Genomic DNA, 15722 nt, shown 5'->3' with positions numbered 1-15722 from the left:
ACTTTGGATAACACATGCCAATCTTTATAGAGACAGATACATTTTTGAAGTCATTGGCAGCAAAATGACAAAACAGTGTCAGCATATAATTTTTTTTTTATTGTGAATTTGTACACTTTCCACACAATAATCACATAATTATATGTCACATTATAGGTTCACTATATATTACTATAATATACACAGTAACTCATATATGCATGTATGCATTCAGAGGCATTTCTAGGCATAGACAACCTAGGCATAGACAACCAATATATATTGGGGAAATCAATCCATATTTTTAGTTAGTAATCATACATTAAGTCAAGACTGGTATGTTTTTATGGACATTTTTTAAAGCATCTGACTCTGGTTTAAGCTATTTGAAATGTAGCGCACTAAGATAGCTAACTAGCAGTGCATACATAGCATTTGCTCAGGCAGTGGGCAAAGGGTGGAAGTGAAACCCTAAAGGCCAGTTCAGATCATAATTCGGGCTGGTTTTAGAATTTGACAGGGAAATTTGCAGCAGTGAACTGGTTAGTTGCACAACGTTTGAAGCCCATGGGGACCTACCTAATCACCTAGTCAAGTACACTAGTGGTTTTAGAATGTCAGGGATTCTTTCGCAAGTTGCATCTAATCTCATTTGGGGCTGCCCCTGCGACCCGATACCGGAGAAGCAGATGAAGATGATAATAATTCCACCTTGTACTGGAGATTTCTAAAAGTGAATCTTGTAATATGCCCTCAAGTTCAAGCTGAAGCTCACCTGGGTCATGCAAGAAGACTGATCCAAATACTGAATGATAATAGTTGAGTGACATTCAATTTTCAGACCTAAACCTACTTCAAATGTTCTGGCATCAATTAATAGCAGCTCTTGGTCAACTACACAAATCTGTAGAGACAAAGCAGCTCTGCATGGAAAATTGGGCCAGACAAAAACAAAAGGGAGCCTGACATATTTTAATTATAGATTTGTTTCAGTGGTTACATCCATCCTTACTACAAGGACAGTGTTACTATATGGTTGGTATCTTCATAGAATCACTGACATTTCAGTGGTAGAATGGTCATTTTAACTTTTTTTTTTTCAGATTGAGAATGTTTATTTTCAGAATATAACATGTTTATGGTCATGGGCTGCAATATGACAGTCTCAACTAACATTTTAAAATGTAATTTAAATGTAGTTTCTCTGGGGCAGGGCTGTATGGAAAAGTATGCACTCTCTACTGTAAGCTCCTTTGGATAGGGGATAAATTCATTATCAGAAACATAACATGTAAGTAAAGGGTTGTTTACTGTAGACCTAAAGTGGAAGGCTACTCATGATACAGTCCTACACATCCGTGTTGACTGTGCTGTCACCCCGGCGTTGGTTACATCATTGCCCCTGCCTTGAGAGTTGACAAACTCTTCAATGTCATAAAAGTCATTTTGCCTTTTCTCTATGTTAACCCTCAGAATTTTGAGCAGCCGCCTTCTACAATGACTCCATTCAGATGATATGTTGTTGAGCCTCATGCCCTCCTTGTAGTGGTCAACAGCGGTCCTCTCAGAGCCCAGGCGGTAGAGCTGGAAGTCCCCATACATGCGGTGCCAGGCCTGGCGGTCCGAAGGCTTCAGGTCTGACCTGGACCACATATCCTGGAACTTCTCCATGGACTTCCTGGTGTCCTTCAGTTCTGAGTACCTCATAGCCATCTCCAGCTAGAGCAAGGAGGAGATTAAGTGTTATTTTGGTATCACCATAACTCAGTAATAACAAAGTAGTTTGACCAGTTTTAAATATCACCTGGGTCTTTCAAAATGAGAACGGATATTTAAAATCGGTGATAACAGAGGGAGAAGCCTTGCTGTGTGTTTAACTGTGTTTGTGATTGCACATGCGAATGATAGATGTTGTGACTGAGGCCTAACCTGTGGGTAGATGTGTGCAGGGTTTAGTTGCGCCACTTTCTCCAGATGGTAAACACAGCGTTCAAGCAGCTTCTGGTTGTGGGGATCTCCACTCTGCTTAGCCTTCCAGCGATATATATTGGCCATCTCATGGTGCAGTCGGGAGGAGTTTGGCGCCCTCTGCAGCATCCTCTGCAGTACTGCTAGGGCCTCATCGTAATGCTCCTCTTTTTTCATGAACTTCCCCACCTGGTTTAGAAGACACAGCAGGATAATTTTTTTTTAAAAAGGACTGAAGTGGTAGCCGTAACATCGTGGACAGTCAACAATCCTAAATACCTAGCTCCAACACATAGTATTACTTTAGAGATTACTTTAAGAGGTCAATTTCCTCTCTCTCTTTCAGTCTCTCAACCTTTAGTACTACACTGAGATCGTAGGGTGCCAAACTCAGTGCTGTCCTCATATAGCGCCAGGCCTCTGCGTTCCTCAGGTTCTTGTAGCACTTCAGGCCCAGGTAGACCTGGGTCATGGCACTGTTTGGATTGAGTTCCAGGGCCTTCTTCAGCTGTTTCACAGCCGGTGACACCTCATAAGAGAGTCTCTGGTCCTCCCTGGTCACCAGACCTTCCAGTTGGAACAGAGAAAAGGCAAACCCCAAGTTCCATTCCTTATCTTCAGGCTCCAACAGCAAAGCCCCTTCAAAGCACTCTTTGGCTCTAAGGAGAGTAGAGAAGTGCAGTGAAAAGGAAGGTCAAGGATTGGGAAGATGGGGTTGAGCGGAGAAAAAGAGAGACATGAGAGGGTTGGATTTGAAGAAGCATACAATACATTAATTAATTTTGTTAGAGCATAATAGCTAAGCAATCTAGATACCTTGTATAGTGGTGCTTTGAAAATGTAAGGAGGGACCAGGCCTTCTCACTGTGTACCTCTCTGGAAACAGGCAGGACAGAGGTTGACGCTGTGGCACTGGACTGCATTACAGTGGTACCTACTGTGGCAGAGGCCTTGTGTAACTCCTCCAGCTTCTGAATATATGTCTCTGCTCCGACGTCATCACTAATGTAATGGCAGACCCAAGCCAGGTTTCCGTATGTCACCATACCCAGCCTCCCGTCATGAGCATTTTGCCTCTCAGCCTTTTCTAAGCATTCCAGTGCTTCCTTATCTTCAGCCTTAAGGTGTTTAATGTAAGCCAGCAGGTTTAAACGTTGTCTGTTCAGATGGCCTCCATGGCCCTCTTCAACTGACTGCAGACTTTCACATAGTTTTATCTCCAGGAAGTTGAGGTCAGCTTGATCTTTATGAAGCTCCCATGTGAAATGACATTGCAGTTTTCTTAGTTTTTTTTCAATGGTGTTCACACTGTCACTGAGGAGGATTTTGAGATTATTTTTTTATTAATTAATTTAATTTGACATTTTCCTCTTTTATTTCGTTACAAAGGTTGATTTCAACTTCATACCCACAAATACTCTAGAATGCCAAAGTAAAAGGAAGCTAAATGTTTTCAATATCTGTGCATGAGAAAAACAATATTTCATTCAGAGGTTTGGGGTCACTTAGGCATTTCATTATTGTCGAATTTAAATACATTTTTTGTCCATTAAAACAACATCGAATCAATCAGAAATACAGTGTAGACATTGTTAATGTTGTAAACGCCTCACAGGTCCTCAACTGGTAGCTTCATTAAATAGTAGGCTACCCGCAGAACTTCAGTCTCAACGTCCACAGTGAAGGAGCGACTCCGGGATGCAAAGAAAAAGCCATATCTCAGACTGGCCAATATACAGAAAAGATTAAGATGGGCGAAAGATCACAGACACTGGACAGAGGCGATTGGAAAAAGGCCAGCATTCCGGAGTTGCCTTCCCACTGTTGTCAAACATATCTACAGATTTCTAAAATTATGTCTAGAAAGAAGCTCCCTACCGAGTTGAATCTGTGCTTGAAATGCAGTACTGAGAGACCTTATATATGTTGGATAGATGGAGTACAGAAGTATTTTTAGTCGTATAAAAAGAATCCCAATCTCTATTATTTTATAAAAAGTAAATAGGCTACATTAAACCAATTATGGGGTTTGTGAACCCAATTTGTACTCTCAAGCTAAACAACGGGGTTGAATACTTAACGACTTATTTTTCAAATAAAAAAAACTGAAACATTGAACAAAATTTCATTTTCAATTAGAAATTATATAATCTTTAGTGTAGATCAATAACGCCAAAAAATTACACACATTTCAAACCCTCTTTGTAATGTAAAAAATGTAGAGAAGGGGTAAATAGGTTTTTTCTAGCATCGAACAGCTGATCACAGTTTTATTTTAAAGACCCGATTTGCGGTCCTAATTAGATTAGATTAAACGTTACTATCATTAAACAAGACGAGTACAGTACAGCGAAATGCAGTTAGCATCTAACCAGAAGTGCAAATAGAAGAGGACAGGAAATTTACAAATATTAATTATATCTATGTACTAGTGTGAAATTAATAATTGTGCGATATAACAATTGCGCTAAGTACTACCAGGTGGTAAGAACAAAGCCGCAGAAAGTAGTTTTACATATTGCGAGGAAAGTATTTTGAATAATTTATAAATCCCACTAAAAATTATAATTTACTAAACAATGAACAAGGACGTTTCTAATGTTCTAACATGAGCTAATGTCTTAACATATTTTTCTTCTGTAAAAAAATAACTTAATAGTGTTATTTCTTACCTCATAATGTAAGTCAATACTTGTTTCCGAAGCCTGCGAACTGTAGGTTTGAGTAGAAGTGGTGACGGGCTAAACGTGGTAGTGCCTTTTATGCTCTCAGCCGACTGTAAGCACAGTAGCGCAAATGAAAGTGAGTTAAGTTTCGCTTTCCATTACACGAAGCATAGTTCAGCAACCACTTTTCAAAAGGGAATTAAGATATAATTTACGTAAAAGGACTGGTACATGTCCTTTCGTTTTAACGAGTGTCCACCAGTAAAGACATTAGGATAATAATAGGATATATTATTGTATACCAATAATAGGCTTAAGGAACTAGGACTAGGAAACAGGTATTTGGCACAGTGTTTGAATACATTTTGTTAAGGTAAAAAAAAGGGACATATGAAGTACCTGTAAAAAGTTAAGACAACTACTCATTCAAGGGTATTTCTTGACTTTAAAACTATTTTTCACATTGTAAAATAATATTGAAGATATCAAAACATGTTTGTGGATGATCAATGTAGTTTTAAATAAAATCCTGCTTGCCTCTGCCAGGAAGCTGAAAGCTGTCCAGGATGTTCAAACAATTCAGTAACTTAAAGCACAAATAATCATCCACAAACATGTTTATTAAAAAACACAATAAACTAAGAATTATAATATAATTATAATTGATATATAACTGATGTAAATACATTACAGACACATTTGACAACAATTTGAAAAGCAGTTTGAAAAGCATCATATGGACTAGATGCATAGTTAAGTTTGTTTGATGTTGGGGAGCTTTTACGTTTATAGTTTCTAATTAGATATCTAAACATATTTTTTTGAAGGCTTGTCATAGTTTTCCCTCTTTTGATCATTCCACATCAAGGGATATACAGTGAGGACCACATAAGATAACTTAGTGAATATAGAGTAGTAGTTACATCAAAAAGACTAAATAACTCCTTTTTGGTCTGAGTTATCATATGCAAATCAGAACCTTTGACGCTTGACCAGGTTAGTGTTTTATGCAGTTTCAGGAAGACAAACAGGGTGTCATAAAATAGGCTGTGGTGCCACTCAGATGAAATCTGTCTTGTGGCAGATTGGGCACCTGGAAATTGATTTGAGAAAGGCCGGAGAGTCTGTTCCTTCTGGGTGCTTAAGGGTTCCAGCCTAACCTTTCTGGTTGAGGGAACCTTGTGATGAGTACGAAAAGGGCTTCAGATATCACATATCTCGACATCAACTTAAAGAAATCCAATGAGAGTTGCTGCAATCAAATTGGGAAGAAAGAATTGAAACATTTTGTTTTAAATTTGTGTCTGGCCTTGTACTTCAGGGGTGGAACCAGTCTGTCCTTGAAGCTAGGAGAGCAGAGTCCCTGCCCATTTTCAGAAAACCTGTCTTTCCAAAGCACATCTAAATTAACTCCAATTACTTTACATTTCTAATTCAGATGACTTCAGCAGAATTTGCAGAGAATCCTTAGTGTTTTCACCAATGTTTGCTTATCTCGTCTTTAGTTGCTGTAGGAGATCATGTCAGCAGCACAATTTTTAAAGTTGATGAACTGTGGTGTGTATAAAGATGTAAAGCATGTTTACGTGTTTATACACACCACAATTATGTTTGATGCTAAGTTACATAATGTTTTTAGAAACACTGTAATCAACTGGGATGTAATGCATCTTATCAGATGGAAAACAGCACAACAAGAATAGATGTTTTCAAATAGCCTTTATTTCACGTTATAATCCCTATACACATCTATGCGCAGAAAACAGACACAGCCAAATGCATATTTTGACTTATTACATTCAATGTTACATTATATCTATTGTAGGAATTCATTAAATGTGGATTATTATTGACAGTCATGATACTGTACTTATTTAGCATTAGCATTAATTTCTCTCTCCACTTTAGGTTAGATTATTGATCATAGTTTAGGGGAAGTTTCTACTTTGGTGATGGTTGGGTCTGGGTTGGGAGAAGTTTCTACTTTAAGGGTGACAGTTGGGTCTGGTTTTGGGGAAGTCTCTAATTCAGAAACGTCTTTAGTGATTATGCTTGAGTCTGGTTTGGTGGAATCAAAAAAACTGTTGACAGTTAGGTCTGATTTTAATGTTTTTTTAGGGGTAACAGTTGATTCAGTTTTTGGGGAAGTTTCTTTATGAGTGATGCTTGGATATGGTTTGGTGGATATTTCTTCTTTAGTGGTGGAAGTTGGGTCAAGTTGTGATGGTTCTTTTTTTGTGGTTATGTTTGGTTCTAGTTTGAGAAAAGTTTCTTCCTTAGGTTTGATGTTTGATTCCATCTTATCAGTGGTGGTTGGGTCAGGTTTTGAGGAAGTCTCATTCTTTGTGTTGACCATTGGGTCCGTCTTTGGCAAATAATTTTTTTGGGGAGTAATGGGGGGGTTCTGATTTTGGTGTGATTTCTTTAGGGGTGGCAGTTGTTTTTGGTTTTGGGGTTGTTTCTTCATTAGGGGAGATGGCTAAGGGCAATTCTGATGATTCTTTTTTAGGGGTGATAGTTGCATCTGATTTTGGTAATGTCTCTTCTTTCAGGGTGGTGGTTGATTCTGATTCTTGAGGAGAAAATGCTTTGGGAGTGATGATGGGTTCTGATTCTACGGTTGACACTTTGTTGGGGCTGATGTTTGAGTCTGGTTTAGGGGATGTTTCTTCTGTACGGGTTATCAAAACCATCTACAGTTGTAGATGGTTTTGATTTTTCACCTTTATAGGTGATTCTTGGGTCCAGTTTAAGAAGTGTCATTTCCTCAGGGGGGAGGGTTTGGTCCGATTTAGAATTTTCTTCTTCAAGGGTAGAGGCTAGGTCTGATTTTGAGTTATCTTCATTAGAGGTTATTATTTGGAAATGTCTTCATGAAATGTCTTCATTCGGGGTGATGTTTGGGTCCAGTTTAGGGGATCTCTTGTCCTCAGGAGGAAAGGTTTGGTCCAGTTTGGATATATCATCTTTAGAGGTGAGGCTTTTATCTGCTTTGGTTAAAATGTCTTCTTTAGGGGTGATGGTTGGGTCTGGTTTGCATTTTTCTTCTTTAGAAAAGGCAGATGGTTCTGGTTTTGGGAAGGCTTCTTCTTTAGGAGCGATGGATGATTTTGATTTGGGGGTTGTTTCTTCTTCAGGGGTACTGTTTGGATCCAGCGCTGGTGTTGTATCTTCTTTAAGAGCAGCAGATGGTTCTGGTTTTTGGGAATCGTCTTCTTTGGATGTTTCGGTAAGTTCTGATTTGGGGGTTGTTTTATGTGTGATTATTATGTCTGGTTTGGCTGACGATTCTAATATAGGGGTGACGGATGGGTCCAGTTTCAATGTTTCTTCTTTAAGGGTCCCAGTTTGTTCTGATTTTGGTGTGGATTCTTCTTTGAGATTGATAGTGGGTTCTGATTTGAGGGTTGTTTCTTTATTTTTAGGGGTGAAGGTTGTGTCCTGTTTAGGGGATATTTTGACCTTGGGGGGGAGAATTGGATCTAGTTTTGGGGTTGTTTCATCTTTGGGAGTGAGGATGGGTTCTGATTTTGAGGTTGTTTCTTCTTTAGGGGGTGTGGTTGTATCTGGTTTAGAGGATATCTCAGATTCTTGAAGTTTTTCCTCATGTGTTGAAGTATTTTCGGTTACTTTTTCAGTAGGTTCCTTCTTTACACTAATGTTTACATTACCATCCTTGTTCCTCATTTTACACTCTGATTCCTTTTCAGAAGATTTTGGCTCATGCTTTCCATTACACTCAGTTGTTGTACTGGGAATTTCATTGAGAATTTTACCAAATAATGTTTTATCATCCTGCATTGGTTTTCCACCAGAATCTCTGCTCTTTGTTGATGGCTCATGGATAAAGTATTCCAGCACTATCCCAGGTTTCTCTGGCTCTTCATGTTGGTCTGACTCCCTGCTCTCCTTCTGAGCATGTTTCTGTTCGATAGCTGGATTACTCTGCAAATGTAGCTCTTTTAATTGGCTTTCTTTCCTTCTGTCCTCAGACACCTGTTTGGACTCTTTGGAGGCATCCCCAGTGGTGTCCTGTGGTTGATCCTTTACTGAACGTTCTGTTTTGCTATCCTTTGACTGTAAAGTTTTGGTTTCAGTGAAAATATCAACCTTCAGGGGAGCCACTTGTTGGGACTTCTCATGTTTTGGGCTGTCATCTTTTGCTGTCAATGTTTTCCCCACATCCTTTTTCTCACAGTGTAGTTCTTCTAGATTGTCCAGTTTGTCATTCTTTCCCTGACTGGGGACCTCAGCTGAGCTGGCTTTAGTTGGAGTGTCTTTTACTCTAACTGTGTCTGGCTCATCCTCCTTTTCCTCCTCTTCCTCGTCACCTTCTTCCTTTCTTTTTCCTCCTTCACTAGATATAACTCCACTCATCTTAACCTGTGCTGATGTTTCCACCTGCTGTTCCTCAGACTCCTGTTTAAGATTCACTTTACCTCCATCATCCTCTTTCACCCCCTCTTCCCAACTCCTTCCAGCTTTTTCACTCTTCTCTCTTTTCTCCTCTTCTTGCTCCTTAGTTTCACCTTCTCCCCCGGCCATCACCTTGGAACCTGCCTCCTCAAACTCTGACATCTCAACCTCTCTGGTGGTCTCTGTGATGATCTCCTCTACAAACTTGTATTGAGGCTCAGACCTGTGTTTTGGGTGTCCCTGTCCAGCCAAGCAAGGCAGGGTGTAGACAGGGGACTGGCGGTAGATGTAGGGCATGGAGATGTGGGTATCAGAGATGGTGGACAGACGGGATTCCTCACCCTCCAGGAGTTTCCTGTTGGGAGACAGAGAGATGGTTATGTGTTATTACTGTCATGATTCCAGTATCAATATGTCCCAAAGTGTGTGGATGTGTCTCAAGATCAAGTGCGATATCGTATCAATAACCATATTCTTTCTAATGTTAGTCCCGAAATGTTAAGTTTGAAAGTGAATGTTAATAATGACATGGAGCATATATCGACAGGACAAGACGTAGTACAGAATGTTTGGGGACCCTTTATGGCTTTACAACATTACTTTAAAAAAATAACTGCTAAACATTGTAGACTGCATCTTGTATTTTTAATTCTTAATTGAGTTTGTAGTAATCCAGTACAGTTTTGAACATTGTTTTTCTACAGCATTAGAATGTTGATTTAAATGTGCTTGTGCGGAGCTAGAACAAACAGCGTACCCCTGGTTATACTGAGAAACAGATTCAAGAACATACTACAACATTAATGTTATTTTACTCCACTGTAGTAAATTGTATCTTACTACGGCCAGACATTTAAAAGTTAGACTCCATACAGTCTAAGTGATCAATAAGTTTATGTATTTAGTGAGAGGGACAGAATTGGTGTTTCATACCTGTAGGAGATAATTTCCACATCCAAAGCCATTTTGACATTTAGCAGGTCTTGATACTCTCTCAGGTGACCAGACATGTCTAATTTAGCATTAGTCAGTTCATTCTCCAGCTGTCTGACTGTGTCCTGGACAAAAAAAGAACACAAAAAGAGTAAATACTTTAGTCTACATCAGCCACATTTGTGGAATAACACAATATTGGCCCCCCTGTAGTTCACATGGGGCCAATCTATTTTTGAGCTACACATACAATATAGGCCTGAATGATAAAATTAAGAATGCTTAATGGGAATTATAATTCTGATAGTGATGGTAGTTGAAGTTGTTGCAGTTGTAGTAATAACGAATAAGATTTACACACGTGTTAGCCTAGTTGTTGTGGGCAATTTGCATTGGTTTGTAGGCATGCTGATGTAGTGAAATATAGTAGGTTGGTATAGTAGGGTAAGTATGTTCATCCTTAGCTTTTTCAATAGTTTTTAAGCTATCAAAATGTTTTAATTCCGCTAAAGATAAAAACAAATCCACAATGTACCTGATAATGAATCATTTCTTCATAGTGACGCTCTTGCAGCTCATGTATTTGTTTTTCCAGGGCATCTTTTGTTCCTTTCGTGCAGTCCAATTCAATGTTCTTTCCTTGGAGTTGCCTTCTGTTCTCTTGGATCTCCTGCTGGATCTTCTTCAGTGCCTCTCTGTTGCTTTCTGCCTCTTTGGTCAACTTTGTAAACTGGACGCGGAAGCCCTCCTCTGCTTTCTGGGTGTCGGAGGAAGCGTGACATTCCAGCTGCATCCTGATGTCCCGGAGAGCCGCAGTGATGTCAGGTTTATCCGAAGCGTGCACCTCAATTGTCATCCGAGCCTCTTGAATCTGAACCACCATCTCAGACACCTCGTCTTCATGGTTCTTCTTCAGAAAGTGGATCTCTTCCACCAGAGCCTGCGCTTTCTTGTCCAGCTGAAGTGTGTCCAGGTATGCTTCATTTGCATCCTTTTTCAGCACCAGGATGCTGTTCTCTGCATTCGATCGGTCCCAAGCCTCCTGTTCGTATTTCTCTCTCAAGGTGAAGAAGTCTTCCTCCAGCCTCTGATGTTCTATCTTGATCTGAAGCTTCTCAAGTGTGATGTCATGAATTTGTTTCCTGAGATCTCTAATCTCGTGGTCATGCATCCTGGCCAGAGATATTTTAGACTGTGCCTTCTCTTTAATATCCTCAATCTCCTTCTCGAGCAATTCATTTTGATGCTCCAAATTATGCACCTTTTCCGTGAACCCAGCAAAACGGCCGTTCAGTCCATGGAGTTGTTCTTTTTCATTCATTCTTGTCAGCAACCTGGTAAATGGATGTGAAATATCGAGAAAGTTCTCTGATGATTTTAAAACTGAAGCGAATTCCCTCTTCTGCATTGTCCCATATGTTCTGTTCGTAGATGCGGTACTAAACTCAAAGCCAATGTTCCTGGACGTCAAGGGAGATCCAGTGAGTTTAGATAGATTTTGACTTCCCCTATGTGGAGAACCCGACCCGAACTTCATACTGTGGTACATATTGTCTCACTACACTTAGCCGTGCTGCTCTTATCTTTTATACCTTCTCTGTCCGCTTGCGCTGCAGAACAGAACTGTCCATAGTGCTAAAAATATATAGAATCAGCTGTATGCTCGGCTGCATTCCAGTTCTCTTCTTCAACTGGCTCTATTTCCATTTCCCTCCATCATTTTGTCGCATAAAGCAGTGACATAGGCCTATAGAAGAGAATTTACACATGATATCTTCCACATTTTATATGGTTTTCAGGGCCTTTTTTTTTACTTTACTTCTAGCACAAGGATGAGCATGAATGACATGAATGAGAAATCTGCAGTCATTGTTTCAAATATTTAATAATTCTACAAAAATGTTCAGAGTGGCTGAGAGGTTTCCCGTTTAAATGTTCTCGCTGGTCCATCCTTCAGTTTGCATTGACTTGTTGTCACTTACTCGCTTTTGACACTCACAGTACTGTCCCCCCACCCTGAGCCATTTTGAATTAGCTAATAACATTTGAGTCATGTTCGGTGAGAGAAAGGGAGGAGGAGACACGTCTCATCATTGTTTAGAATTCAGCCTTCTAAACCATTCCACAGTGCTCCCTTAAGGGGCCATAATCATCTATTGTTTTCATCTTTACCTAATATTATGGAAAGGGGCTACACATTCTTGTTTGGCTACATATATTTCACTTCAATTTAACTGCATACAATTTGCTGTAGTTACACGTCCAAAAAATCAAATCAATCAAGTGCAAGATCTATATCCAGGTTTTAACCTTGCACCTTTTTAAAGATGTCTACTTGAGGAAAATGCACAGTTCTGCTTGGATTGATCCAGACAGGGTGGCTGAACAGCCTGAAGTCAAGCAAATGACCTGGATATGTTCCAGTGATGCAGCCTCAGTTAAAGATCTGTTTTACTGTGGTTAGTTTTTTCATAGAAATTATTGACATATCTGAATGAATAATACGAATATGGATGGATAATGTTTTACACTCTTGATTAGACATGTGACCCTTGATAGAGGAAGAGTACAGTTCAATATTTATAGAATGTGCATGCCCCATGACAAAACAAAGCAATGCTTTTGACTAGGGCATTCCAAATGAAGAAATATTATTCTGAAATAGATTTATATATATATAGAGAGAGATATTATGGATCATTTTCTTGCTGCATGATGTGTCACACAATTACATTCTTCTGATTTGGGGTGATTAATGTGAAATGCAGCACCTGTCAGGACTTACCAAAACCCTGGGATGTATGTTTTATGGACAGAGTGAAGCTTTTTGGGCCACATGGGTCTAGTGAAAAGTCAAGCAAAAATGATCAAAAACCAGTAACCTTATTTCTAAACTAATTTAGGCCTAAACAAAGGGGTCAATTTGTAAACGCCTACATTCTTGTCATTTGTTTTTTTTTATAAAACAAAAATAATGTGGGTACATACTGGTAAATAAATCAGTTAACTGTAAATGTATTACACAATGAGAAGGTAGACTGTGAATGACGCATGAACGCTGCTAAAAACATTTCTTCATAATGATTTACTTACAAATGAAAACACTGTGCATATACTCTATATAGCATATATACAGCTCCGGAAAAAGTGTATAGACCACTGCACCTTTTTCTTTCCTTTCCAAAAAAGTCGAAAAAGAAGGGTTTGAGTGAGGAACAGAAGAGTTAAAATTAAGAAACAACTGCAAATTGAACGCTTCTGTTCCTTCCTCAAAACTTTACTCTTCAACTTTTTTGAAAAGGAAAGAAAAAGGTGCAGTGGCCTCATACATGTTGTCCTTTTCACCTCCTGAGATAGGGTAAGACTTTATCATCTGTCTCAAAGCTAGATTAGGAAACACCTTGACTGAGTCTACCTCATGCCAACACCTCATCATAGCAACCACGAGCGCAGTTGTGCCAACTAGGAGTTAAGTTTCACTTTCTTTTACAGGGATCACAGTAAAAATGAAGTTTGTTTACTTTGGCAGGCAAAGAAAACAATGCAAATGTCTTTGAGCTACTCTCTTCCCTGTTTTCTTTCTAAGACTGTAGTTCATTTCTGCACTAGTCGGACTATTTACACTACCGTTCAAAAGTTTGGGATCGCTTAGAAATGTCCTTGTTTTCTATGAAAACATACATAATTATTTTAAGTTGGAAGACCTTTTAAGATTAAAGATCTGCTATTGCTCCTAATTATGCTAATTTGTTAAAGGGGATATTCCTTTTGGATATTTTTTATACAGTAATAATCCATCTTCATGAAGAGGTATATAAAAATCGAAGCAAGGCTACGCCTCAATATTTTCTAACAGTCCACTTTGAAGCGATACTTTGGTGCAGATTATAGAAACACCCCTTTGGATGCAGAATTACCTGATCCACAGTTTTTTGGTTTTGATTGGTTTGAACTGTCCAGTTGTAAAAATACGGTCACCTTCACTGTCAATACCCCCCCCCCCAAAAAAGAGCAATCACTTTTGGAACACACAAATGTTATCCTACATGTCTTTATTTCTTTACTCAACATGCACTCTTTGAACGTGAATAAATAAGTATTTACCCAATATCATGCACACTGAAAAATATGCATTTAGGGAAAACCTGAAAGATTCGAAATAATTTGACTACTATGAATTACTTCAACCAGCAGGTGGCGTCAGTGCACACTGTGTGAACGAGGCCTTACATTTTTTTTCTTTTTGCGACACAATTAGACGGAAAGCCTCATCGATTCAACAAGGCTGTGTTTTACCATCCCTACTTGTACTGGGCATAGACACAGGGAAAAGACACACACAAAATGGAAGAACTACAATTAAAAATTAAACCAATGACATTATCCGACTCTTTTCAATCCCTGCTGCCCGGAGCTACTTTTTAAAAAAAAAATATTTAGGGGGGCTTTTTTATCCCTCCCTGATGAGGCCTGTTTGGGTGCAGGTGAATCTCATCAAGGGTTGGTAACCAAGCTATGTTCAAGGCAGGCAGCTGGACTGTCTTTAAGGACCTAGCTGGTTCTCCCTGGTGTGTTGGCCTGATGCTGATGCAGGAGAGAGTGCCCTCGTACTATGGTGTGAAGAATATTGCCTAAACAATTACCTTTGGATACCAGTTTGATTGTTATTGATTATCAATAAAATATGTTTTCTCATTGGCATCTGATGAGAGTTTTTGTTCAGAATTGTGATGGCATGGCGGTGCCAAACAGAATGATAGCCTTCCTTCTTCAAGATCCCTTTAACCGTGTACACATCTCTCCACCATTGTGAGTTTATTGTGAGTTTTTTATTTCCCCCTCAAATATTTCAGTTGGTTTTTCAATTGAATTGTTCACGTTATAGGTCACATTAAAGGTGGAAAATGTTCTGACATGATTTATCTTTGTCTCATTCTTTTACGTCACTAAAACCTTTTTATATCCACTGCATGTAGATATTCCATCAAAAATCTGCCATTTCCAGCCACAATAGCCATTAACAACATGAACAATGTCTACCCTGTATTTCTGATCAATTTGATGTTACTTAAATGAACAAAAAGTGTTTAGTTTCTTTTGAAAACGAAAAGATTTGTAAGTGACCTCAAACTGTTGAATGGTACTGTAAATAAACTTGTTCAGAGGGGCCCCAAAGTAGACCAAAGTGTTTTGTAACAATAGGTGAAGCAAGAGTACATTTATAAATATATATTCACCTTAATTTGACAAAAGGAAAATTCACCTTTCACCCATTCAAAATATCCTTTAATTTAACATCACACTGAATGTGCAAAATAATATCTTAATTAGATGGATTCAGTTGCAAAATTTTGTTGGAATATGTATTCACCACTCTGAGTTAATACATTTTTATTTTACTATTATTATTAATTTAAGAGTCTTTGCACATCCAGTACCTTCAATTTATACAAAATTGCTCATACTCACTCAAGTTCGATGTGCAATGTTGAAAATCAGCAAATTTCAAGTCTTGCTACACTGTGAACCCTAATGTTTCTACTAAGGGTAACTCAAAGTTAGAGAAATATTCCCAATTACTCAAAATGTTTATGTTATACTGACTTTTACTCAATTTTTATAAGTTTAAAATGAAAATGCTCCCAGCATGCTCTGCTTCAGGTTGATATCTTGGAAATGTTTTATTATCCTTTTTTTTTGCATGGATATTGAATGATTGATTCATCTTAGCTACACAAACATCAAACACATACATTTGTC

At 38.7% G+C, this 15722-nt stretch overlaps 2 protein-coding genes across 2 annotated transcripts; both read right to left on the bottom strand.

Moving 5' to 3' along the window:
• Window positions 1-86: 86 nt before the first annotated feature.
• ifit8 (interferon-induced protein with tetratricopeptide repeats 8) lies at window positions 87-4666 on the bottom strand. Its single transcript, XM_010889060.4, has 5 exons — window positions 4620-4666; window positions 2764-3261; window positions 2303-2606; window positions 1909-2136; window positions 87-1698 (listed from the first exon to the last, which is right to left on the bottom strand). The coding sequence occupies exons 1-5, from the start codon at window positions 4622-4624 to the stop codon at window positions 1315-1317; spliced, it is 1419 nt and encodes a 472-aa protein (XP_010887362.2). The 5' UTR covers window positions 4625-4666; the 3' UTR covers window positions 87-1314.
• Window positions 4667-7484: 2818 nt separating this feature from the next.
• LOC105021444 (neurofilament medium polypeptide-like) lies at window positions 7485-11283 on the bottom strand. Its single transcript, XM_010889127.3, has 3 exons — window positions 10498-11283; window positions 9963-10087; window positions 7485-9384 (listed from the first exon to the last, which is right to left on the bottom strand). Exons 1-3 carry the CDS (start codon window positions 11281-11283, stop codon window positions 7485-7487), a joined length of 2811 nt encoding a protein of 936 aa, XP_010887429.3.
• Window positions 11284-15722: the final 4439 nt, after the last annotated feature.

The sequence above is a fragment of the Esox lucius genome, chromosome 6, assembly GCF_011004845.1.
Source record: "Esox lucius isolate fEsoLuc1 chromosome 6, fEsoLuc1.pri, whole genome shotgun sequence".
Lineage (NCBI taxonomy): Eukaryota > Metazoa > Chordata > Actinopteri > Esociformes > Esocidae > Esox > Esox lucius.
Note: the sequence above shows the minus strand (reverse complement) of the source record. Positions and strands in the feature narration are given on the sequence as shown.